The sequence below is a fragment of the Podarcis muralis genome, chromosome 13 (genome assembly GCF_964188315.1).
Source record: "Podarcis muralis chromosome 13, rPodMur119.hap1.1, whole genome shotgun sequence".
NCBI classification, from domain to species: Eukaryota; Metazoa; Chordata; class Lepidosauria; order Squamata; family Lacertidae; genus Podarcis; species Podarcis muralis.
The window spans coordinates 13561069-13586843 of NC_135667.1; the positions used below are offsets into that span (position 1 = coordinate 13561069).

A 25775-nucleotide genomic window follows, 5' to 3' on the forward strand; every position below is an offset into this window, starting at 1 on the left:
CATACAAAACACCTCATCCAGATTCCCTATGGGCCAGAATAAATAAAAACACCTTATTGAATTATGTCTTCTGTAGATATACTAAGAGACTCTCTAAAAAGTCCTGGAATTTGAGATGGTTTTAGGAGACGTCATAGATTCATGAGCCAGTCTACTTTTACACGCCTGTGAAATGTTAGATTACAACCTGTTTTTGTACAATATCTGAACTGATACTGAATTGAAAAGCAGTCTATGTTATGGTCTGAAGCAGATGAACCTTGATGCAGCATGTAACTCTCAATACAGGGTGCTGACTCACCTCTACAAGCACATCTTGGCCTTGGCATTTGCTGTAAAGGAGATCAATGAAACTCCCCAGATCTTGCCCAACGTCACCCTGGGCTTCCACATTTATAACAGCCATTTCAGTGCAAGCTGGACCTATGAAGTCTCAATGGAGCTTCTCTCAAGAAGGGCCAAGGCCATCCCTAACTATAAATGTGATGCTGAGAGCACTCCAATAGCAGTCATTGGGGGACCTAACTCTAATGTCTGTCTTCACATGACACCCATCCTGTCTACCTACAAGATACCGCAAGTAAGATCTAAATACATTCACACCTCAATTTCACTGAATTCACGCTTTCAGAAGCAATACATGCAATGCAGCTATTCTTTGAAATTCCCCCTTCTCCGGATTTTGCAAAGCAGTTCTCCAGTCAAATAATGTGTCCAAAAATGCATAGATTAAGGTAAAGTGTGCATTAAAAATGCATGTTAGTAAAAATATCCTTAAAATGCATTGTTTTAGTGAATATTGCTTTGCAAAGATGTGCATATTAGGCAAAATTTGCATAAAGTTTTGTGTTTCAGGAGAAATTTTCATGAGGCTTTAAAAAAAATCTAATTGATGTGATCTCTTAAGAAACTTAAGAGAAATATTGACAGATCCTCCCATTCCTAACACACACATACACAGAGAAAGAGCAACCAATAAGGAGTTGTAAGGGTTGTGGGTCAGATTTAGCCAAAGCCCAAATCCTGAATTGGACAAATTTGGGTGGAACTAGATGAATTAGGTGGAAACAGTCCCAGATTCGGTCTGGCCCTCAGAAGTGATCTGGGGCTGTTGGGGCGCGGTCTTGGTAGGAAGAATGAGATTTGTCTTCACATGGCTGTAACAAAGAGTGGATTGAAGCACACAGTAAAACTAAGCAATTATATACGCTAGGCTGAGCATCTGGTGAGTTGAGGTTTCAATCCTGCTAGTTGCAGGAGCCTGCTTCCTCAGTGTGTTCTTTGCACGAAATGCGGAGGGAAAGTAGACTCCAGTAGTTGAAGAGATACAGTGGTACCCCGCAAGACGAATGCCTCGCAAGACGGAAAACCCGCAAGACGAAAGGGTTTTCTGTTTCGGAGGCGCTTCGCAAGACGAATTTCCCTATGGGCTTGCTTCGCAAGACGAAAGCCCATAGGGAAATCTCCGGGGACCTGTTTTAAATTGCTGGCGGTCGGGAGCAAAGACTTTCGCCCACAGCCGGCCTTCAGAAGAGGTCCTGGACCTCTTCTGAAGGCCGGCGGGGGGCAAAAGTCTTTGCTCCCCCCCGCCTGCCTTCCCGGGACAGCGGAGACTTCTCCGCTGCCCCGGGCGATCTTAAAATGCTGGCGGGCGGGAGCGAAGCGTTCGCTGCCGACCCCCAGCATTTTAAAATCTCCCCGGGACAGCAGAGAAGTCCCGCCCCGCTCGGGATGGCGGCGCAGAGCTGTCTGCCGTGCCGGGATCAGCGCAGCTCTGCGCGGCCATCGGGAGCCGGGGGCGAAGCCCGCCCCGCTACAGATGGCCGTGCAAAGCTGCCTGCAGTCCCGGGACTGCAGGCAGATCTGCGCCACCATCCCGAGCGGGGCGCTAAGTCCCGCCCCGCTCTGGATGCCAGCGCAGAGCTGTCTGCCGTCCCGGGACTGCAGGCAGATCTGCGCCACCATCCCGAGCGGGGCGCTAAGTCCCGCCCCGCTCTGGATGCCAGCGCAGAGCTGTCTGCCGTCCCGGGACTGCAGGCAGATCTGCGCCACCATCCCGAGTGGGGCGCTAAGTCCCGCCCCGCTCGGGATGGCGGCGCAGAGCTGTCTGCCATCCCGGGATCTGCGCAGCTCTGCGCGGCCATCGGGAGCCGGGGGCGAAGCCCGTCCCGCTACAGATGGCCGCGCAAAGCTGCCTGCAGTCCCGGGACTGCAGGCAGATCTGCGCCACCATCCCGAGCGGGGCGCTAAGTCCCGCCCCGCTCTGGATGCCGGCGCAGAGCTGTCTGCCGTCCCGGGACTGCAGGCAGATCTGCGCCACCATCCCGAGCGGGCGCTAAGTCCCGCCCCGCTCGGGATGGCGGCGCAGAGCTGTCTGCCGTCCCGGGATCAGCGCAGCTCTGCGTGGCCATCGGGAGCCGGGGGCGAAGCCCGCCCCGCTACAGATGGCCGTGCAAAGCTGCCTGCAGTCCCGGGACTGCAGGCAGATCTGTGCCGCCATCCCGAGCGGGGCGCTAAGTCCCGCCCCGCTCTGGATGCCGGCGCAGAGCTGTCTGCCGTCCCGGGACTGCAGGCAGATCTGCGCCACCATCCCGAGCGGGCGCTAAGTCCCGCCCCGCTCGGGATGCCGGCGCAGAGCTGTCTGCCGTCCCGGGACTGCCATCCCGAGCGGGGCTAAGTCCCGCCCCGCTCTGGATGGCGGTGCAGATCTGCCTGCCGTCCCGGGATCAGCGAAGCGTTCGCTGCTGACCCCCAGCATTTTAAAATCTCCCCGTGTCCCGGTGAGATTTTAAAATGCTGGGGGTCGGCAGCGAAGCCCTTGTTCCCCCCCAGCCCCCCCAGCCTTCAGAAGCCCTTGTCCCCCCCCCCCCCCCAGCCTTCAGAAGAGGTCGGGGGACAGACTGTCCCCGGACCTGGTCTGAAGGCGGTTTCCCTAGGAACGCATTAATTGATTTTCAATGCATTCCTATGGGAAACCGTGCTTCGCAAGACGAAAAACTCGCAAGAAGAAAAAACTTGCGGAACGAATTAATTTCGTCTTGCGAGGCACCACTGTAATTCAATCCTGCAGGATCTACTTAACCATTATGCTCCCGGCCAGAAATGAACAGAAGAAAGAAAACAAAACTACACACAAGTAATTGTTTTGTATTGAAAACCATTCTTCTCTTCTCATCTCTCTCTCTCTCTCTCTCTCTCTCTCTCTATCTATCTATCTATATATATATAGCTTAGCTTATATATGGCTCTTCCCCAGTCATGAAGAAAGAGTATCAAGGAGTTTTCTTCTACCAAATGTTCCGAAATGGGGACCGTCAATATAGAAGAATTATCCAATTACTGCTGCATTTCCAGTGGACATGGATTGGAGTGGTTTCTCAAGATGGGGATAATACAGAAGGTTTTATAGGCAATGTACTTCCAATGTTTTCCCAGAGTGGCATCTGCTTTGACTTCATAGAAACATTCCCAAAGCTAACATCTTCCAGTGGTACCACTGACATGGTGCATGAGGGCTTTCACTGTGTCAGTGTCATTATGGGAAGCACTATGAATGTTGTGGTTGTACATGGAGAAATTCAGACGATGATGCTATTGAAAATGGTGCCCCACATTGTAAAATTTGAGCATTTACCAATGAGGACCAAGGGTAAAGTCTGGTTCATGACAGCCCAGATGGATATCACATCATTTCCATTCTAAAGAAATTGGGACATAAGTTTCCTTCATGGTTCTCTGTCCCTTGGAATTCACTCAGTGGATCTCTTAGCTTTCCAGAAGTTTCTTCAGAACAAGAACCCAAGCACAGAAAAAGAAGATGGTTTTATCAAGGACTTCTGGGAAGAGTCATTTAACTGTTCATTCCCCAGTTCAGTGGCAGATAATATAGGTGGGCAAACTTGCACGGGGAGGAGAAGATGGAGGCACTTCCTGTGTCTGTTTTTGAAATGAGAATGACAGCTCATAGCTACACCATCTACAATGCAGTCTATGCGGTGGCAAATGCTTTGCACATCAGACATTCATCCCAATTCAAGCAGAGGGGAATGGCAGAGGGTGTAAGATGGGAGCTTGCAAATCCACAACCTTGGCAGGTAATGTCCTGAAGATACCTCCATATGTTTTGGTGGGGAAATGTGGGCAACCTTTCTCAACCTTCCATGAGATTAACAAGAAATTTATTTTCGGGGAAAAGCTTTACAATACATCTAGCATTTGGTCCCCCCCCCCTCTGCAGCACCCCATCCCAGAGATTGACAAATCTCCCCATAGTTTATTAAAGAACTTCTTACCATCCCTTCACCTGTGTACCTGTGCACTTTTGGGGGGATGGAGTTTCATAACTTGGTGCTGCTCTGATATTTTGTCCAGTATTTAATTCAACCATTCGTTGAGGGGAAGGGGAGAGGCGAATTCCACCATTTATTTCATCAAGACTTTGATTTGTTTTAAATTAATCTGTTCTTTGTTTGAGAAGGGCATGCCTGACACATTAGCTCGCCCAAAGCTTTCAAGAGATCATAATCCTGTCCCTTTCACTATATTGTATGATAACATAGTTTGAGCATTTATATGTATCTTCCATCTTATTTTCATTATTTAGCTCCATCACATCCTCAGAAGTATTTTATTTAACAACAGTGCAGGAGAAAATGTGCGTTTTGACACAAATGGTGAATTAATTGCTGGCTTTGACATTATAAACTGGCTCATGTTTCCAAATCAGTCCTTTCTTAGAGTCAAAATTGGGAAGATAGACTCCCTGGGTATCCAGGAAAAACCGTTCACCATTCATGAGGATGCCATTGTATGGCCCAACCAATTTAACAAGGTGGGTTCTCTGAATCTTTCAGGGTTCATTCCATCACTTGCCCCATGGTTGTTTCTCAGTATTCTGTAAATTTATTTAGCCCAATTCAAACAATGGCTTTCAATCTGAACATTCATGTTGTAGTTCCATAATAATGTGCCACTTAATGTTCATTCTTGGGGTGGCGGGGAAGACTTTGGCAATTCCACCCACCATTCAATTACATGCATTCTAACTATAGGCAATTTTGGCTCCACACACTAACCCCAAAATGTAACCCTTTCATAATTTGAGTGTGGACTTCATACATATCAATGAAACAGGTGAAGACACATTTCTTCCAGGACGCTTTGACTTTTGTAATGAATTTGAGTCGCACAGTTTTGTGTTATTTATACGATTATTTAGGTTCAACATATCTTGCCTCTTTCCATACATAACCTTTTGAGTATTAAGATTCCCTCTTGGTACTTCTGCCACAATCAGAAACCTGAGGGATGGCAGTCTAGGAAAGGGAATTATCTGTGACAGTTCCCAAAACATGTCCCTTTCCCCAAAGTGTCACGTCAAACATCCTCATTTATAGTTACTATGGATTGGTGAAGATGCACCTCTTTACCCTGGGCACAGTTAACAATTTTGGGGTCAGACCACCTCTATTGTTTGATGCACATTCCTTTGGTTTGTTTTAAAATATGTCATTGATTTTAATGCTCACTGTTTTGGTGGCATTTGCTCTAAAAAGTGTTATATAAATAAATAATAACGTACCATAACATGAGCCAAGGACTCAAGTTCTAAAAGCCCACTGCATTTGCAATACTTTCTAGTGTTCGTGATATTACCTAAAACATTATATTTTAATATTTATGGACAGACTCGGCCCATTTCTATATGTAATGATCATTGCGGTTCAGGTTATAGTCGGACCAAGAAGGAAGGGAACCCATTTTGTTGCTATGACTGCATTCCATGTCCAGAAGGAAAGATTTCCAACCAGGAAGGTAAGAAAGGCTAAAAAATGTTTTCTATAGATGTATGTATACCACCCGATGGGACGCGGGTGGCGCTGTGGGTAAAAGCCTCAGCGCCTAGGGCTTGCCGATCGAAAGGTCGGCGGTTCGAATCCCCGTGGTGGGGTGCACTCCCGTTGTTCGGTCCCAGCGCCTGCCAACCTAGCAGTTCGAAAGCACCCCCGGGTGCAAGTAGATAAATAGGGACCGCTTACTAGTGGGAAGGTAAACGGCGTTCCGTGTGCTGCTCTGGCTCACCAGAGCAGCGATGTCACGCTGGCCACGTGACCTGGAAGTGTCTCCGGACAGCACTCGCCCCCGGCCTCTTGAGTGAGATGGGCGCACAACCCTAGAGTCTGTCAAGACTGGCCCGTACGGGTAGGGGTACCTTTACCTTTATGTATACCACCTATTTCATAGATGATTTTGATCTGGTTATGTATATCAATAGGTGTTTTTTTTAACAGTGATTTCCTTGATGTTTAAAATATTGCCCCAATTCATGGGCAATTGATTTGAAATCCATTATAAGTGAACTACAAGTCTATTTTTAATACAGTGTTGTATCACTATTTAGTTATGTTTAGAGAGAACCATTTGAATAAATGGGAAATCACATAAACAAGTACCACTGATTTCACTGGATCTTCAGTAAGCATTTCTAAATCTGAATCAGATCCATTGGCACTTGAAGCTGATCAGCTTCACCATGCACACAGATTCACCTTTAAAATGAGCTGAGTAACAGCTGCAGAATCAGAAAGTGTGGAACCACCCGTTCTGGTCAGCTGATATTCTATTGAATTAGATCAAAATACTGAAGTAGTTTACAAAGTGCACAACTATTTGCATTATTCCAAAGAAATGACATTGAGTCAGAAATGATCAAATGTGGGTGGGGGGAGAGAGGTGTGGCCTTGTCTTTGTGAGCCAACAGAGCCCACCACCTCTGACTCTCTTAAGAGTGTGTAATTAATATCTCTTTCTTTCTTTCTTTCTTTCTTTCTTTCTTTCTTTCTTTCTTTCTTTCTTTCTTTCTTTCTTTCTTCAGACATGGATGACTGTTTTCAATGCACAGAAGATCAGTATCCAAACATTGGCCAGGATATATGTCTTCCAAAAGATATAAGCTTCCTGTCTTACGATGAACCTCTGGGGATCAGTTTGGTCACGTTAGCTCTTTTATTGACTTTCATTACAGCTTTGGTGCTTAGGATCTTCATCAAGCACAAAGAAACTCCCATAGTCAAAGCCAACAATCGGACCCTCACCTATGTTCTCCTCATAGCCCTCATTCTCTCCTTCCTTTGTCCTTTGCTATTCATTGGCCAGCCCACAAAAATAACCTGCCTCCTTCGACAAACTGCTTTTGGAGTCATCTTCTCAATAGTAGTGTCTTGCATATTAGCAAAAACAACTATCGTGCTTCTAGCTTTCATGGCTACCAAGCCAGGGTCCAGAATGAGGAGATGGGTGAGGGGAAATCTGGCCATCTCCATTGTTCTTTTCAGTTTCCTCATTCAAATGATGATGTGTAGTGCCTGGCTGATAGTTGCTCCCCCACTCCCTGATTTAGACAAGCACTCAATGACTAAAGAAATTGTACTGGAATGTAATGAAGGATCAGTCACCATGTTCTACTGTGTCCTAGGCTTCATGGGAATGCTGGCCCTTGTCAGTTTCACTGTGGCTTTCCTAGCTAGGAAGTTACCAGACAGTTTTAATGAAGCCAAGTTTATCACTTTCAGCATGTTGGTCTTTTGCAGTGTGTGGCTGTCCTTTGTTCCTACCTACCTGAGTACCAAGGGAAAGTACATGGTGGCTGTGGAGATCTTTTCTATTTTGGCCTCTAGTTTTGGATTACTGGGCTGCATCTTTCCCCCCAAATGTTATATCGTTTTGCTGAGGCCAGAGTTAAACAGCAGGGGACAGCTTATCATAAGAAAGAATTAAAGCATGAACAAGTCTATTAGATGTAGCAAATCATAACTGGACTACATCTCCTTGTATTCATTTTGCTTCTTCTCAGAATGCCTCAACCCAACAAAGCCAACAGATGAGCCCATGTAGCTGTTCTCCCTGGACTTTCCCCTGACAAAGTACTCTGATTAAGGGAAGCCGTGGGTCATGTATCCTAGACTCATAGACTGAGGAGGGACCCTAATTCCATGATGCTGACTACGCATTTTGGAAACTACATTGGTTACAAGGTCTTCTATAATGAGCTTCTAATTTCTTCCTTCCCCAATACAACAGTGGTCCCTTATTATCAAGTGAAAGGGTAATAAAAATAACAGTTCTGAATATGTGACAAACACATTTTCTTCAGCAATTCCAGAGGGAATTCTTAGCACTGAATGAATAATTACATTGCTTCTTGATGATTAACAGGGCTATAATTTAAGCTGCTGCTTCTCAAAAAACAATGGGGACTTACAGTGACCTCTGGTAAACCTACTGCAAAGTATACTAAAATTAATCAGAATTAATCAGACTTGTGATCTACAAGTCTGGTTCTGGATACTCCGACATTGCATCGTCTTGGGAGAATAAACTACCTTTTAAACAAGACAATTTTTATCTTGGAGAAGATAAAACGTAACTTCTGCATAGAACAACCAGTTGCCTTTGTATTGAGCATGGTGGTTTTAGTGTTCTTGCTGCTGGAACTGATTTCTTACAATGTATGTCAGGCTCACATAGCAAAATGCAGGCTCCAAAGTCCACACCGTCCACTTCAAATGTATCATCAGCCAGGAGAGTTCCTCATTGGTGGCATTGTTTTCCATGGTGGCTTCATCTCCTCTCCAGCAACATTCACTGAGGAACCCCCAGCAGCACTGCCTGAAGAACTTGTGTAAGAACTAAGCCACTCATTTATTATAGCACAGGAATGATCAAACTTAGAGTTTCAGCCTCAGAATAATGACGGAGGCTGCAAACTTCTACCCATTTACCTAGGGATAACCACTTTTCATTTCAATGGGGCATATGCTGATGTATAATCCCTAAGAATCTTGTGTGAATTAAAAGAATACTGTAGAAGCTCCCATTTCTCAATAGGGAAATGAATATAAATGTATTGAAATGTGTATATATTTGTATGTCTGAGATAGCCCTTTTGAACAGCCGTTTTTGATAGACTTTATCTGAACAGGAGTGTGAGAATCAATTAAAAAAAACTGTTCTGAACCAAAATGCCCATATCATTTCATTTTCTGATCTTAGTCTAAGATTTGTTTCACAATGATAGTATATATTATGAAGTATAGAAATCTGTGAATTACAACCACTATCACTGCCTCATGAACAAGGAAGCTGTCATTGCATGACAGAACTGAGAAATACTGTAAATGTCAGGGAAAGACTTCAGATGTTTCAGGGAAAGACCCCAGGGGTTCCAATGTTCCAATGGGCACCACATTAGCAACCCCTGGTCTAGATGCCATTGGCCTTTACAAATTGGAGAACTGGGGCAAAACTAACAAAAATGAATTTCAGTCGGGACAAATGGTGGGTTCTGCACTTGGGCAAGAAATATCAGCTGCACAAATTTAAGATATGGAAAACCTGGCATGCCAGTAGCACATGTGAAAAGGATCAAGGAGTCTGCATCAACAGAAGTATAGTGATCCAATCAAAAGAAGTAATAGAGAAGCGCTATTCTGCCATGCTCAGACCACACCTGGTGTACTTTGTTCAGTTGTGTTCAGCACTATTTAAGAAGGATATTGACAAGCTTCAACGTGTGCTGAGGAAGGTGACAAATATGATCAAGTGTCTGGAAACCAAACCTTGTGAGGGAACATTGAGGGGGTTGGGAATTTTTAGCTATGAAAATAGAAGACTGAGGGGAAGTAGGATAGCTATTCTCAAGTATCTCAAGGGCTGTCACCAGGGAAATGGAGCAAGCTTGTTTTCTAAAAATCTGGAAGAACTTGCTGATTATAATAACTGTTCAACAATGGAATTGACAGGTAGTTAACTCCACTGAACACAAAATGATTAACAACTGTGTTGATATGTAAAAGGATATATCAGTTCCTCCTGATGCTATTTGCAACTCTCATTCTAGGGTGGTGCCTAAGCTTTACCAGCACATCGTGGCCTTGGCATTTGCAGTCAAGGAGATCAATGAAGACCCTCACATCTTACCCAATGTCACCTTTGGCTTTCACTTATATGACAGCTATAACAATGCAAGGAGCACATATCTCGCCACACTGCTGCTTTTATCCAGGGTGGAAAAATTTGTTCCTAACTATATATGTGATGCTGAAAATAGTCTTACTGGGGTCATTGGGGGACTTGATTCTGAAAACTCCTTTTATGTAGCAACTGTTTTGGATATCTATAAGATTCCACAGGTAGGACATCTGAGTACAGTACCTCTATTAGATTGTATAGAGAAAGAGGCTGAATTCACAGCACCTGTTCAGGGTTTATTACCAGTTCAGGGTGAGGATGGAATTTGGAGCAGAACCAGTTCCTTGGAAAATGCAGAAGGGACAGAATTAAAATAAAATAAAATTACCTGAATAAGGGGAAAGAAACGCTGCGATACAAGAAAAAATATGTCACACCCCCAATCTCTTACACACACCTCAAGCACACTGATATCCCAAAGGCCACTGAATGTTTAGGGGGAAAGGCTTTCAAATTAAACATACTCTGGAGGTATGGCAAATTGCAGATACAGTCCAATTCTGCAGAAGAACAGTAATAGTACTAAGCAGCTGGTTCCAATGTGAAATAAATGTTCATAAGTGAAGTCTGAGAAGCCTTGGGGGGGGGGGAAGGCAGAAATGGAAGTTGTGGCAGTTGGCAGATGGCAGATGCACGATGTGCATCGTGAAGACAAAAGAAGCTTCAGAGAAGGAATGCGTATCCGACCCATGTTGCAATTCTGACATGGCTACGGTAAATAATGCCTCAAGTAGGAGTGGAGAATCCTCTATTAGGGAGGTGTGTCCCTCCAATCAGTTTTATACATCGTACAAGACCCTGCAAGTATGCATAAGTTTTTGTTTTGTTTTTTTTTAAAAAAAAAATAGGAACAATGCCCCCCCCCCCCCCGTCAACAGAACAAATATTTAACAAGCAGGAATGGGAGATGATCCCATTTTTAGGCCATTTGCATGTGTATCTTTTGTATAAATGAGAGAGGGCATGCAACCACTGATGGGTGGAAAGTGCAAAGGGCATGTCTGACTATCAGGATTCATAACATGATGTATATGAAAAGTTTGAAAGAACTCTGCAAATATTACTTTGTCTCTTCTCTTCCTCCATTCCCTCTTCAGCTCATTTATGGCTCTGCTCCGGTGATGAATGATAAATGCCCAGGGCTTCCCTTCTACCAGATGGCAGCCTCGGAAGCCCTTCAGTATGAGGGAATTCTCTCTTTGCTTCTGCATTTCAGGTGGACGTGGATTGGAGTCATTGCAACAGACAATGACAATGGAGAAAGATTTCTGCAAACCATTTCCCCAATGTTTACCAAGAATGGCATCTGCTTTGCATTCCTAGAAAGAATCCCCAATTTCGGTTTTATTTCTGAAATTAGTGACATGCTACGGCAGGGTGCAACAATAAGCCAGAAAGTTTTTATCAGCAAAGCTAACGTAGTGCTTGCCTCAGGAGAATCTTACTCCATGGCAACATTTAGATGGCTGCCAAACCTATCAGAACACGATGACATAAAAAATAATGTAAAAAGTAAAGTATGGATAATATCAGCCCAGGTTGAGTTTGCTTCATTTGTCTTTCAAAGGAACTGGGATGCAGGAATATTCGGTGGTGCTATATCCTTTGAAATTCACTTCCGAAACCCACCAGGATTTCATCAGTATGTTCTGCACAGAAACCCTTCCAGCACAGATGGGGATGGTTTTATCAGGGAATTCTGGCAACAGGCCTTTGAATGTGTACTCCCAGATATCACTGCAGACAAGGTGGAGGGGAATATTTGCACCGGAGAAGAGAAGCTGGAGAACCTTCCTGGATCACTTTTTGAAGTGAGCATGACAGACCACAGTTATAGCATCTACAGTGCTGCCTACGCCATGGCCCATGCTTTACATGCCATGTCTTCCAGACTCAGGCACAGAGGAATGGCATTCAGAGTGAGAGGGAAGAATCCAAATCAACAGTCTTGGCAGGTAAAGGCTGAACATTCTCAATTGGCAAAGCCCTGTTACTTCCTGACACTTTTTGCGTTCCTAAAATGCTTTCAGCTTGATCTTTCCTCTCAGAGTTCAAACATTTGTGGTAATGTATTAGGAAGAAGCCTGGCGTGCTCTGGTCCATGGGGTCACGAAGAGTCGGACACGACTAAACAACAACAATTAGGAAGAAGACAGCATCTTAAAAAGTAGCGACATCACCTTGCCAACAAAGGTCCGTATAGTAAAAGCTATGGTTTTCCCAGTAGTGATGTATGGAAGTGAAAGCTGGACCATAAAAAAGGCTGATCGCCCAAGAATTCATGCTTTTCAATTATGGTGAATTTGAATTATGGAGAATTTGAACTATGGTGAATTATGGTGCTGGAGGAGACTCTTGAGAGTCCCATGGACTGCAAGAAGATCAAACTGATCCATTCTGAAGGAAATCAGCCCTGAGTTCTCACTGGAAGGACAGATTGTGAAGCTGAGGCTCCAGTACTTTGGCCACCTCATGAGAAGAGAAGACTCCCTGGAAAAGACCCTGATGTTGGGAAAGATGGAGAGCACAAGGAGAAGGGGACGACAGAGGACGAGATGGTTGGATAGTGTTCTCGAAGCTACCAGCATGAGTGTGACCAAACTGCGGGAGGCAGTGGAAGACAGAAGTGCCTGACGTGCTCTGGTCCATGGGGTCACGAAGAGTCAGACACGACTAAACGACTAAACAACAACAACAAATTAGGAAGAAGAACCCAGAATTGAATTTATAACTCTGCAGGCAGAACAGGAGGTGGTACGAATATGATATCCTAGATGATTCCCCACATATTGTGCTGCTTGCAAATGGCAGTAGACCCTATAGGAAAGGGAAGTGATGGCTGCGTCCTTCTCTGAGCAGCTATTGCCCTGCATTTGAGGAGAAAACATTTTTATGAGGGAAGCTTTGCAGCCTACTGAGATGCCACTGCATTCACAGATAGGAAGCAGTGGAATGGTTTAGAGAGATGTTCAGCATTCCCTCTATCCCATATTAACCAAATCTTTCCTTAGAGCAGGTGGTCACACACCACTGGCGTGTCTTCTGAGATGTTCAGGGAGACAAGGGAAGGAGGGAGGGAGGGAGAGAAACCTCTCTACTCATACATATTTAACTCATGGGCTAAATGAAGGGTTGTAAGAAAGACTGAGAAAGAGGCATGTGTGAGAAAGAAAACCGATTGGCTCTCTCCTTGATTCGACCTGAATCCACTGAGAGGTGACTGAACCACCCCCCACCACTTGCTGTAGGTTCTGCCCACGGGGGGGGGGGGGAATGCTCCACCCTGCATTAGACTGCAGTCTTTTCCAAACCCCTGTCTTTTCTGTTTTCAATCTAGCTCCATAACTTTCTGAGAAATATCTCATTTAACAATACGGCAGGAGATGTGGTCTTCATCAACCAGAATGGAGAGGCAGCATCTAGCTTGGATATTGTCAATTGGATCATATGCACCAACCAAAGTTTGCACCGAGTGAGAGTTGGGAGGATAGATCCACAGGCTCCTCCAAACCAATCATTACTCCTTGATGAAGATGCCATCACATGGCACAGTTGGTTTAACCAGGTAGGGTTGCATTGTTTTCTAATTCAAAAGAGATTAAGTATTGAATAAGCAATCATTATCCACCTGCAGGTGTACTCACTGTTCTTTGAGCCGCAAGTTGAGGAGTGGTGTATGACCAAACTATTGAGGTACCAGACTAAGAGCCAGAGGTTTACTGCTAGAAGCCACACATGGATTTGGCAAGGTGGCCGGGTTTATATTAAATAAGAAAAAAGCCAAAGTAATGGTTAAGAATATGGACCAGAGTGTAATAGAACAATGCAACGAGAAACAGGGATTGAAGTGGCGAAGAAGGTAAAATATTTGGGAATATGGTTAACTTCAAAAAATATTGATTTATTTCAAAACAATTATACACCGGTGTGGAATGGAATTAAAAAAGATCTGGAGGTATGGGGAAGGATGAAACTCTCTTTTTGGGGTAGAATCTCAACGATCAAAATGAGCGTGCTTCCAAAGATGTTATTCTTATTTCAAATGATTCCTATAATCAAAGGGACAACAATCTTTAAAGAGTGGCAAAGAGTAATTTCAAGATATATTTGGCAGGGTAAAAAGCCTAGAATACAATTTAAGTTATTAACAGATGTGAAGGAAAGAGGAGGCTTTGCCCTGCCAGACTTGAAATTATATTACGAAGCGTCTTGTCTCTGTTGGTTGAAGGCATGGATAAAATTAAAAAATAACAAACTGTAGACTTAGAAGGATTTGATAACAGATTTGGATGGCACGCATATTTATGGTTGGAGAAGAAGAAAAGTCATAAGGGTTTTGAGAATCATATCTTCCGGAGATCTTTAATAGAAATATGGGATAGGTATAAAAATGTATTAGAACCTAAAGTCCCACACGGGTTGTCTCCATTAGAGGTTATGAGTGTAAAGAAAATTAATATGAGAGGGAATTGGATTACTTACGGTGATTTAATAATTAAAGAAGGGGGGAAATGGAAAATGAAGCCATATGAACAAGTAAAAGAACATGTGTTTGATTGGTTGCATTATTTCCAGGTAAATGAAATGTTTAAAAAGGATTTTAAAGAGAGTGGATATACAGAAAAAGAATCGAAATTTCAAACAGAGATAATAAATAATGATTATAAGATAATGTCAAAAATGTATAAAATATTGTTGGAATGGCAAACGATGGATGAGGAGGTAAAGTCGGTTATGATACATTGGGCCAGAGACTTTGGTTATAATATACAATTGGTTGATTAGGAAAAAGTATGGAATGAAAATATGAAATTTACTGCATGTACTGTGTTAAAGGAGAATATTATGAAAATGGTATATAGATGGTATATTACACCGGTTAAGTTAGCAAAAATGTTTAAAACATGTAATAAGTGTTGGAAATGTAAGGAAAAAGAAGGATCATTTTTCCATATGTGGTGGGAATGTAAGAAGGTAAAGGGTTTCTGGGAAATGATATATAATGAGTTGAAGAAGGTGTTTAAATACACATTTGTAAAGAAACCAGAAGCCTTTTTGTTAGGAATAATAGGAAGAGAGATAAATAGAAGGGACCACAAACTTTTTCAATACGCAGTAACAGCGGCAAGAATATTAATGGCCCAAAAATGGAAACAAGAGGAGTTACCGACCCTTGAAGAGTGGAGAATGAAACTTATGGATTATGCAGAATTGGACAAATTGACTGGGAAGATCAGATATCAATGGTATCACAAGTTCATCGAGGACTGGGGAAAGTTTACAGATTATCTGAAAAGCATATGTGACGAACAGACAACGCTAGTGGGTTTTAAAGAGGCTCTGTGAAGGTTAAAGATGTATTGTAAAAAAAAGAAATAGAATTGAAAGGATAATATTAAATGGCAATACTAAATATAGAGAATGCGTAAAAATGGAAAATATGGATGATTAGTGGAGAAGCCGGTGGAAGTCCAAAAAGTTGAAATTTGTTTGAGATGGCGAATTTGTAAAAGGAAAAATTTAATAAAAATTATTATATATATAAAAAAGAAGCCACACATGGATTAAAGGCAAATATTTTATTAAGGAGGTTACAAAACAGAAGATACAATGTAAATATGCCTTAGGGGGGTCCAAATTCAGACAAAATAACAACAGCCTAATCCCAACCATTCACAGACCACACTACAAGCTGCATCGACGCAAATGTGGTTATTGCACCACAGAATCCTCCATCTGAATGTGGGTCATTAGGTCCAGATCAAATATCAGTTTTTCTATGGAAAGGCCGGGAGACAGGAGGGCAAGTTTTCTTTCAGTCAAATAGAGCCTCTGGGTACATTTCCTCAGCACAAGAGTGTATACATGCTTAGAGACCATGAAGCTACAAAGTGGATTTCTTCACAGTCATTGTGATCTTGAAGCAACCTTACATCTAACATTGCAGACAAGTGGTGAGTTGGACTAATGAAATGGATTATTATTTTCCGCTGGAAGACTTCAACCACAATCCTAAGTAAAAAAGAAAACTATTGTAAATTAAACAAAAGCAATTGGGATTTCTTTACACTTATTAAATACTGATTTAATAAGTATTGAAAGATGATGTAAGAATTGAATAGCCCCAGAGTTTTGTCTTTCTTGCTAGAAAGGTGGGGAAATGAGGTGGTTGGGGAAAGGAGGCATAATAATACTAAAGGAAGAAATCAAGGACAGCAGCAGATGCAGGAGACCACTAGTCTTCTAAGGGGGCCAGTGGAAGAGATGGAAGCAGGAGAAGTGGTGAAGATTGAGAGAGTGAAGGAAGGACAAAAGAAGAAAGGTGTGAAGAGCAAGAGACAGAGCATTAGGAATGTATGCATCAAACTTTTTAAAACAGTGATCTCAAAATATTTTTTAGAGGTACATTTTGTTTATAGCATGCTGAGAAAAGTTTTACAGCATTCCAGGGAGTGTCATAGGTCTTGGATAGCTTCATTCTAATTCATGTATTTGTCCAGAATATTGCATCATCATCATCATCATCATCATCATCATACTCCACAACCTGAGTAGGTTTTCCCAGCCACTCTGGATGTCTTATTCTGAACTCTTCCCCAGGCAGCATCTGATGGGTCCAAGTATAGGTGTAGCCACCGGCACCAAAATCAGTTCTAGAGCTGTCTACCTAGTGGATAGCATACTCAACATTAACAAAATTAACAGGGAAACTAGAGTAACTTCAAAGTGTACTTTAATGGACAGGGCAACCTTTGCAGAACAGATGGGGTACTGCACATACCAGAGCATTATCAAGGGCATATCACATAACTTCAAACATTACTACTAATAATACAAAAAGAAACAATTGCTCTCTGTATAGTGATTACATATTACTGAAGTGCTGTGTCAGATTAGTAACAGAGAAAGGAGCGAGAACATAAAGGATTTCAAACTCAGTAGACTCTTTATGAACCTTCTGTTCTTTCATTTATGGATTAGACTCAGCCTCTTTCAGTCTGTACTGAGCGTTGTCTTCCAGGATCCAGCAAGAAAGTGAAGGAGGGACAACCACCTTGCTGCTACGATTGCATCCCATGTGCAGAGGGGAAGATTGCAAACCAGGATGGTAGGAGAAATAAATAGATTAAATAGATCCAAACTTAGTACTCAGATTAAATAGAACAATAAACATTTCAGTAAGCTGACATGATATGAGCTAAAGGTCTTTTCCTTAATATTATTTCCCCAGATATGAATGACTGTAATAAATGCCCAGACAAAGACTATCCAAGCAAGAACCAGGATGCATGTCTACCCAAGGATATCAGCTTCTTGTCTTATGAAGAACCTTTGGGCATCAGTTTAGCCTGCTGCTCTCTTTCCCTTTCCTTGATCACTGCTCTGGTACTAGGTACATTTATAAAACACCATGACACACCCATTGTCATTGCGAACAACCGAAACCTCACCTACACTCTCCTCATCTCTCTCCTGCTCTGCTTCCTGTGTGCATTGCTCTTCATTGGCCGACCTGAGAAGGTGACATGCCTCCTCCGACAAACAGCTTTTGGCATCATCTTCTCAACTGCTGTTTCTTGTGTCCTGGCAAAAACCTTCACTGTGGTTTTGGCCTTCATGGCTACAAAACCAGAATCCAGGATGAGGAAATGGGTGGGGAAAGGACTAGGCCACTCCATTCTCCTTTCCTGCTCCATAGTCCAAGCAGGCATATGTACTGTGTGGTTGGCAACGTCTCCCCCATACCCTGATGTAGACATGCACTCAATGACAGAAGAAATTATACTAGAATGTAATGAAGGGTCTGTAACAATGTTTTATTGTGTCCTCATCTACATGAGCTGCCTGGCCACTGTAAGTTTTGCTGTGGCTTTCCTCGCCAGGAAGTTACCAGACAGTTTCAATGAAGCCAAGTTTATCACTTTCAGCATGTTGGTCTTCTGCAGTGTTTGGCTGTCCTTTATTCCCTCCTACCTGAGCACCAAGGGGAAATATATGGTAGCTGTGGAGATCTTCTCTATCTTAGGCTCCGGTGTTGGGTTGCTGGTTTGCATCTTCTTCCCCAAATGTTACATAATCACTCTGAGGCCTGAGCTGAACAATAGGAAACAGCTAATAAGGAAGAAAAATTAAAGAAATAACACACCTGTCCTTTTCTGTATTTTGTGCTTTTCTCTGTGTGTACAGTGGAATATTTGCAAACACGTGTTCAGCAGCTGCCTTATATAATTTTTTCTAGACCTGGTGATTTTGACAACTGTCCCATTTCCATATGTAATGATCACTGCAGTCCAGGTTATAGAAGAGCTAAAAAAGAAGGGAAGGCATTTTGCTGCTATGATTGTTTTCCATGTCCAGAAGGGAAGATTTCAAACCAGAAAGGTAATGAATGTCATATGTAGATGTGTTCTGTTTAACAGTTACCATCTATTTAACAGATGGATACCATTTATTTTATAAATAGATTGACTGCAATCCAGCTGGTTCCCATCAGTGTTTTAAATGCTTGAACTAATTTCTTTAACATTCAAAATGGTGAAATGTTAGCATCCACAAAACATATGTAAAGGGTTAATGGCAAGGACTGTAGAACTCTGTGATGTCATACACTTGTGGCAGTTATGGCAGTTAGCTGAACAGTCTTAAAATTTAGAGTAGCAGGTTTGTTGTGTGCTGCTGCCGTTTGCCTAAGAGTTAGTCAGTCTGTAACAGTTTAATAGATGTAAGACATACAGTGGAACCACAGGTTGCAAATGTGATCCGTACTGGAGGCACGTTCGCAACCCACAGCGTTCGCAACCCACAGCACTTCGTCTGTGCATGCGCGGGTCATGATTCGACACTTCTGCGCATGCGTGAGTGCCGAAACCCAGAAGTAACCCATTCTGGTACTTCCAGGTTCGGCGCGGTGCGCAACCCGAAAACGCATAACCTGAAGCGTGTGTAACCCGAGGTACCACTATATTAGCAATTTAAGTATCATCTACCTGCACTGAACATAATAATCTCCAAAAGCAAGAATACTGAATAAAGGTATTTGTTCTTTAAAGTTCGAACAGAGAGTGTCTTCTGTAGTTTTTATAGGAGGGAAAAGAGAACTAATAAAAAGGTCAAATGATCCAGGGCTGTCTTCCACATATTTCACATGAGGTAACTTGGGTGGCTGAACAGAATATCAGACAAATTCATAGAGAATAAGAATATTAGTGGGTTGGATCAGCTGAAACAAAAAGACTGTGCGAGCCCACCCCTAAACACACAAATCAATAGACACAGAGGCCTCTGACACTTTTAGCTGCTAGAAGGATGGTTTTAATTTGTTTATATTTCTGGATTTGCTTGGAACCCATGAGAAAGAAGGCCCTTGATGCTATTGAGCTCAGATTATGCAGGAGGTAGAATTTCCTATTATTCTTACACCAAAATTAACATTCGATATTTCAGGTTCACTACCCTGATTCAAGAACAGAATGCCATACTTAAGTAACATTTTATGTTTATTTTTCATATTTGATTTCAGACATGGATGACTGTTTTAAATGTTCAGAAAATCATTATTTAAGCATTGGCCAAGATGGATGCCTCCATAAATACATAAACTTTCTGTCTTATGATGAACCTTGGGGGATTATTTTGACCACATTTGCTGTTTTATTTTGTTTAATCACAACTTTGATTCTTGGAATATTCCTCACGCACCAGGACACTCCCATAGTAAAGGCCAATAATCAGAACCTATGTTCTCCCATCCTCTCTCCTCCTCTCCTTTCTTTGTTCTTCCTGCTTCTTGGGATAAAAGCAATGACAAACCTAGACAGCTTCTTAAAAAGTAGAGACATCACCTTGCCAACAAAGGTCCGTATAGTAAAAGCCATGGTCTTCCCAGTAGTGATGTATGGAAGTGTAAGCTGGACCATAAAGAAGGCTGATTGCCGAAGAATTGATGCTTTTGAATTATGGTGCTGGAGGAGACTCTTGAGAGTCCCATGGACTGCAAGAAGATCAAACCTCTCCATTCTGAAGGAAATCAGCCCTGAGTGCTCACTGGAAGGACAGATCGTGAAGCTGAGGCTCCAATACTTTGGCCACCTCATGAGAAGAGAAGACTCCCTGGAAAAGACCCTGATGTTGGGAAAGATAGAGGGCACAAGGAGAAGGGGACGACAGAGGACGAGATGGTTGGACAGTGTTCTCGAAGCTACCAGCATGAGTTTGACCAAACTGCGGGAGGCAGTGGAAGACAGAAGTGCCTGGCATGCTCTGGTCCATGGGATCACGAAGAGTCGGACACGACTAAACGACTAAACAACAACAACATTCATTGGCAAACCAGATGAAGTGACATGTCTCCTACGACAAACGACTTTTGGTGCAATCTTCTCAGTGGCAGTTTCCTGTATATTAGCCAAAACCACAATAATAGTTCTAGCTTTCATGGCTATCAAGCCAGGCTCTAGAATGAGGAGATGGATGGGGGGGGAACTGGCAACCTTTATTGTTCTTTCCAGCTTCCTTGTTCAGACTCTTTTTATTACTGTGTGGCTGGCAACCTGTCCTCCATTTCCCAGGTGTTGACACGCACTCAATCACTGAAGAAATTGTACTAGAATGCAATGACATATCATGTTTTGCTCTATTTTGAGCTTCATGGCTTTCCTGCCCATTGCCAGCTTAACTTTGGCTTTCCTAGCTAGGAAGCTGCCTGATATTTTGAATGAGATATGATAATCCTGTTTTCCTTAAAATATTACACAGAATCCGTAATTCAAAGCAAGTGATTACCTCACCTGTAATTACCAGATTATTCAGAATTACATCTTCTCCCCTTCCCTAGGGACCTCCTCTGCCCACATACAGAATGATGAAACTAAGACTGGAGGCTCTTATTAGTAAATATGAAGTGAACATGGTTGGGTCTATAGATATACAGAGGCTCATCAGTATGGCTTTGAATCACCTAAGTGGGTCACCATTCAAGTTAGTCTCTACTGCTCACAGTCACTTGAATGACAGTAACAGAAGAGGTGAAGTTGTGCCTAAATGAATAATCCCTTGCAAGATGGTAGTGTTTAGGTTGCTGGTGCTCTTACTGCCACTGCAGGGGATGTGTAAGTTTCTTCCTCAGTGTTCCATCAGAGAACCTGTCCCTATTCTTCACAAATATTATCAGTCAGGAGACCTCATCATTGCTGGCATTATATCTCAGATCTACATATTTTCAGATACCCTATCCTTTGAAAAACAACCATCTCAGGAATTTTCAGATGACCATATGTAAGTAGCTGAATGTTTCTTTAAAAAAAACATATTATATGCTGATGAAATATGTCTGGTCTGCTCACTTTTGCATGCATTTACTCCTAAATATCTTTCCCCCTCTTTCTGCAATAATCTGTTTCTTTGCTTTTCAAAAAGAACAAACATTCCACAAACAAAAATACATTTAAAATTGTTTTAATTTCACCATTTCCAATACTCTTTTCTTCACACAAACTTTATTGAAGAATTTTAAAACATTTACCGAGCATAAAATATTGGCTTCCAGGACAACTGCTTGTACAGATGTCAAGTCTTGCCTACAGAGATCCACATGGCATCAAAACAGGCTTGAAACATATTTTACATTATAAATTAAGCTCACATCCACTGGATATAGATAAAATTGGAGCATTAAGATAATTTCTCCATAGTGGCTGCTGTGACCCTATGTATTTTTTTACCCCTTCTAAGAAAAACCCAAAGAAAAATGCTACATTGGTATTTGCTTATTAGGATGTGTATCCTGTGTGAATGAAGAACATGCAAACTACAAGTAACTTTTGACCAGCAGATATTAAACATACAAAACACCTCATCCAGATTCCCTATGGGCCAGAATAAATAAAAACACCTTATTGAATTATGTCTTCTGTAGATATACTAAGAGACTCTCTAAGAAGTCCTGGAATTTGAGATGCTTTTAAGAGACGTCATAGATTCGTGAGCCAGTTTACTTTTACAAGTCTGTGAGATGTGAGCTTACAACCTGTTTTTGTACAATATCTGAACTGATACTGAACTGAAAAGCAGTCTATGTTATGGTCTGAAGCAGATGAACCTTGATGCAGTATGTAACTCTCAATACAGGGTGCTGACTCACCTCTACCAGCACATCCTGGCCTTGGCATTTGCTGTAAAGGAGATCAATGAAACTCCCCAGATCTTGCCCAACGTCACCCTGGGCTTCCACATTTATAACAGCCATTTCAGTGCAAGCTGGACCTATGAAGCCTCAATGGAGCTTCTCTCAAGAAGGGCCAAGGCCATCCCTAACTATAAATGTGATGCTGAGAGCACTCCAATAGCAGTCATTGGGGGACCTAACTCTAATGTCTGTCTTCACATGACACCCATCCTGTCTACCTACAAGATACCGCAAGTAAGATCTAAATACATTCACACCTCAATTTCACTGAATTCACACTTTCAGAACCAATACATGAAATGCAGCCATTCTTTGAAATTCCCCCTTTTCCGGATTTTGCAAAGCAGTTCTCCAGTCAAATAATGTGTCCAAAAATGCATAGATTAAGGTAAAGTGTGCATTAAAAATGCATGTTAGTAAAAATATACTTAAAATGCATTGTATTAGCAAATATTGCTTTGCAAAGATGTGCATATTAGGCAAAATTTGCATAAAGTTTTGTATTTTAGGAGAAATTTTCATGAGGCTTAAAAAGAAATCTAATTGATGTGGTTAAATAAGAAACTTAAGAGAAATATTGACAGATCCTCCCATTCCTAACACGCACATGCACAGTGAAAGAGCAATCAATAAGGAGCTGTAAGGGTTATGGGTCAGATTTAGCCAAAGTCCAAATTCTGAATTGGGTGGAACTAGATGAATTAGGTGGAAACTAGGTGGAAGTAGATGAATTAGGTGGAAACATTCCCAGATTCGGTCTGGCCCGCAGGAGTGATCTGGGGCTGTTGGGGCATGGTCTTGGTAGGAAGAATGAGATTGTCTTCACATGGCTGTAACAAGCACACAGTAAAACTAAGCAATTATATACGCTAGGCTGAGCATCTGGTGAGTTGAGGTTTCAATCCTGCTAGTTGCAGGGGCCTACTTCCTCAGCGTGTTCTTTGCATGAAATGCACAGGGAAAGTAGACTCCAGTAGTTGAACACATAATTCAATCCTGCAGTCTGCAGGATCTACTTAACCGTTATAGTCCTGGCCAGAAATGAACAGAAGAAAGAAAACAAAACTACACACAAGTAATTGTTTTATATTGAAAACCATTCTTCTCTTCTCATCTTTTTTTATATATAAAAAAACCTTAGCTCATATATGGCTCTTCCCCAGTCATGAATAAAGAGTCTCAAGGAGTCTTCTTCTACCAAATGTTCCCAAATGGGGACCATCAATATAGAGGAATCATCAAGTTACTGCTGCATTTCCAGTGGACGTGGATTGGAGTGGTTTCTCAAGTTAGGGAAAATACAGAAGGTTTTATAGAGAATGTACTTCCAGTGTTTTCCCAGAGTGGCATCTGCTTTGACTTCATAGAAACATTCCCAAAGCTAACATCTTCCAGTGGAATCACTGACATGGTGGGGGAGGGCTTTCACGCTATCAGTGTTATTATGGGGAGCACTACCAATGTTGTGGTTGTACACGGAGAAATTCATTCCATGATGGCATTGAAAATGGTGCCCCAGGTTTTAAACTTTGAGCATATACCAGTGAGGACCAAGAGTAAAATCTGGTTCCTGACAGCCCAGATGGATATCACATCATTTCCATTTCAAAGATATTGGGACATAAGTTTCCTTCATGGTTCTCTTTCCCTTTCCATTCACTCAGTGGATCTGTTAGCTTTCCAGAAGTTCCTTCAGATCAAGAACCCAAGCACAGAAAAAGAAGATGGTTTTATCAAGGACTTCTGGGAAGAGTCATTTAACTGTTCATTCTCCAGTTCTGTGGCAGATAATATAGGTGGGCAAATTTGCACTGGGGAGGAGAAGATGGAGACACTCCCCGTGTCTGTTTTTGAAATGAGAATGACTGCCCATAGCTACACCATCTACAATGCAGTCTATGCAGTGGCACATGCTTTGCACATCAGACATTCATCCCTATTCAAGCACAGAGGAATGGCAGAGGGAGTAAGATGGGAGCTTCCAAATCCACAACCATGGCAGGTAATGTCTTGGTCAGATGAAAGCTGAAGGTACCTACGTATCTTTTGGTGCAAAAATGATGGTCGAGCTTTATCAACCTTCCATGAAATTAACAAGAAAGTTAATCTCATAGAATAACTTTACCATACTTCAAGCCTTTTATTTTGCCTCCACAGCAGAGATTAACAGAACTCCTCTCAGTTTGTAAAATAATTTCTTTCCATCCCTTCACAATCAAGGTAGCAGGTGCAGCGTTTTTAAAGCAAAACAAAATAAATGACCAAGTTGGGGCTAGGGTATCAAAGATTTCTTCACAGTGTCTCACATTGCGTAGAATGCTGCTTTATACCATGTAGAGAACACTGGCAGCAACTCCCCAGTGTTTCAGGCAAAAGCCTTTCCCAGCCCTACATGGAGCTGTTGGGGATTGAACCTGGAACCTTCTGCATTTAAAGCATGAGTCACCAGTGAGCCAAAGCCCTTCCCCAGGTGCCTTACTAGAGAAGCAGAAGAGGGTATCACTGCCCCTTTCCTTGCAGTTTTGAAAATACCAGAAGCAGCAACAGGGCTGCCAACCATATTGTTGGCAGTCGTGATATCTCACTCCACAATAGATACATCCATACCACAGACTTAAACCATGGGGATTGTGGTCTTTTAAAGATAGTAGAGGTCTCTTGATGGAAAAATCTTAACCTCTATTGATAAGCCTACAATGCGGAAAGTTCTTTAGTGTAACACAAAACAGTGGAAGTTAAAGTAGTGGTGCAGATGTGGCCAATATTCCATGGTGTGGGATTTTAAGTGACCTTTAGCTGTTTCTAACATTAGCTTGCACAAAGATTTCATGGGATCATAATCCTGAGCCTTGGATGTATTTTCACCGTGTTGTATGATAACATAATAAGAGCATTTATATAAACCTTTCTTATTTTTATTATTTAGCTCCATCACATTCTCAGAAGTATTTCGTTTAACAACAGTGCAGGAGAAAAGGTGCGTTTTGACGCAAATGGTGAATTAATTGCTGGCTTTGACATTATAAACTGGCTCATGTTTCCAAATCAGTCCTTTCTTAGAGTCAAAATTGGGAAGATAGACTCTCTGGGTACCCAGGAAAAATTGTTCACCATTCATGAGGATGCCATTGTATGGCCCAACCAATTTAACCAGGTGGGTTCTCTGCACTTTTCAGGGTTCATTCCATCACCTGCCCAATGGTCAGGAAGAAGATAGTTACTCAAATGGCTGTTTCTCAGTATTCTGTAAATATAGTGAGACTTGTTCAATCTGAACTTTCATGTGCCACTTAATGTTCCTTCTGCAATTACAAGGAATCATTCATTCAGAGCGGTAGCACCAACACTCTAGAACCCACTCCTGATTAATATTAAGCATGCTCCTTCACCTTTTTTTTGTTTTTTGCTAAAACCCATTTTCATTCGTTAAGCATGTGGTGGCAGGATAGGTAAGTATCAATATCTCTCCACATTGAACACTACTGTCAGCTGATTGAAGCGGGTGGTGCTGTGGTCTAAACCACTGAAACTCTTGGGCTTCCCGATCAAAACATCAGCAGTT

General features: G+C 42.3%; 1 protein-coding gene and 1 pseudogene across 2 annotated transcripts in view; both read left to right on the top strand.

Annotated features, from left to right (window-relative positions):
* Positions 1–8948, top strand: LOC144324925 (vomeronasal type-2 receptor 26-like; annotated as a pseudogene). The gene is made up of 4 exons (XR_013390548.1): positions 1–580; positions 3235–4094; positions 5688–5814; positions 6875–8948. The product of XR_013390548.1 is annotated as a vomeronasal type-2 receptor 26-like (transcript).
* The window catches only part of LOC114581943 (vomeronasal type-2 receptor 26-like), a 22968-nt gene continuing 5757 nt past the window's right edge, over positions 8565–25775 (top strand). The window contains exons 1-7 of the mRNA XM_077918096.1: positions 8565–8680; positions 9899–10190; positions 11127–11984; positions 13367–13594; positions 21131–21303; positions 22156–22447; positions 23355–24215. Coding sequence (XP_077774222.1) covers positions 8565–8680; positions 9899–10190; positions 11127–11984; positions 13367–13594; positions 21131–21303; positions 22156–22447; positions 23355–24215 — 2820 coding nt within the window. The remainder of the gene's footprint in view (positions 8681–9898; positions 10191–11126; positions 11985–13366; positions 13595–21130; positions 21304–22155; positions 22448–23354; positions 24216–25775) is intronic.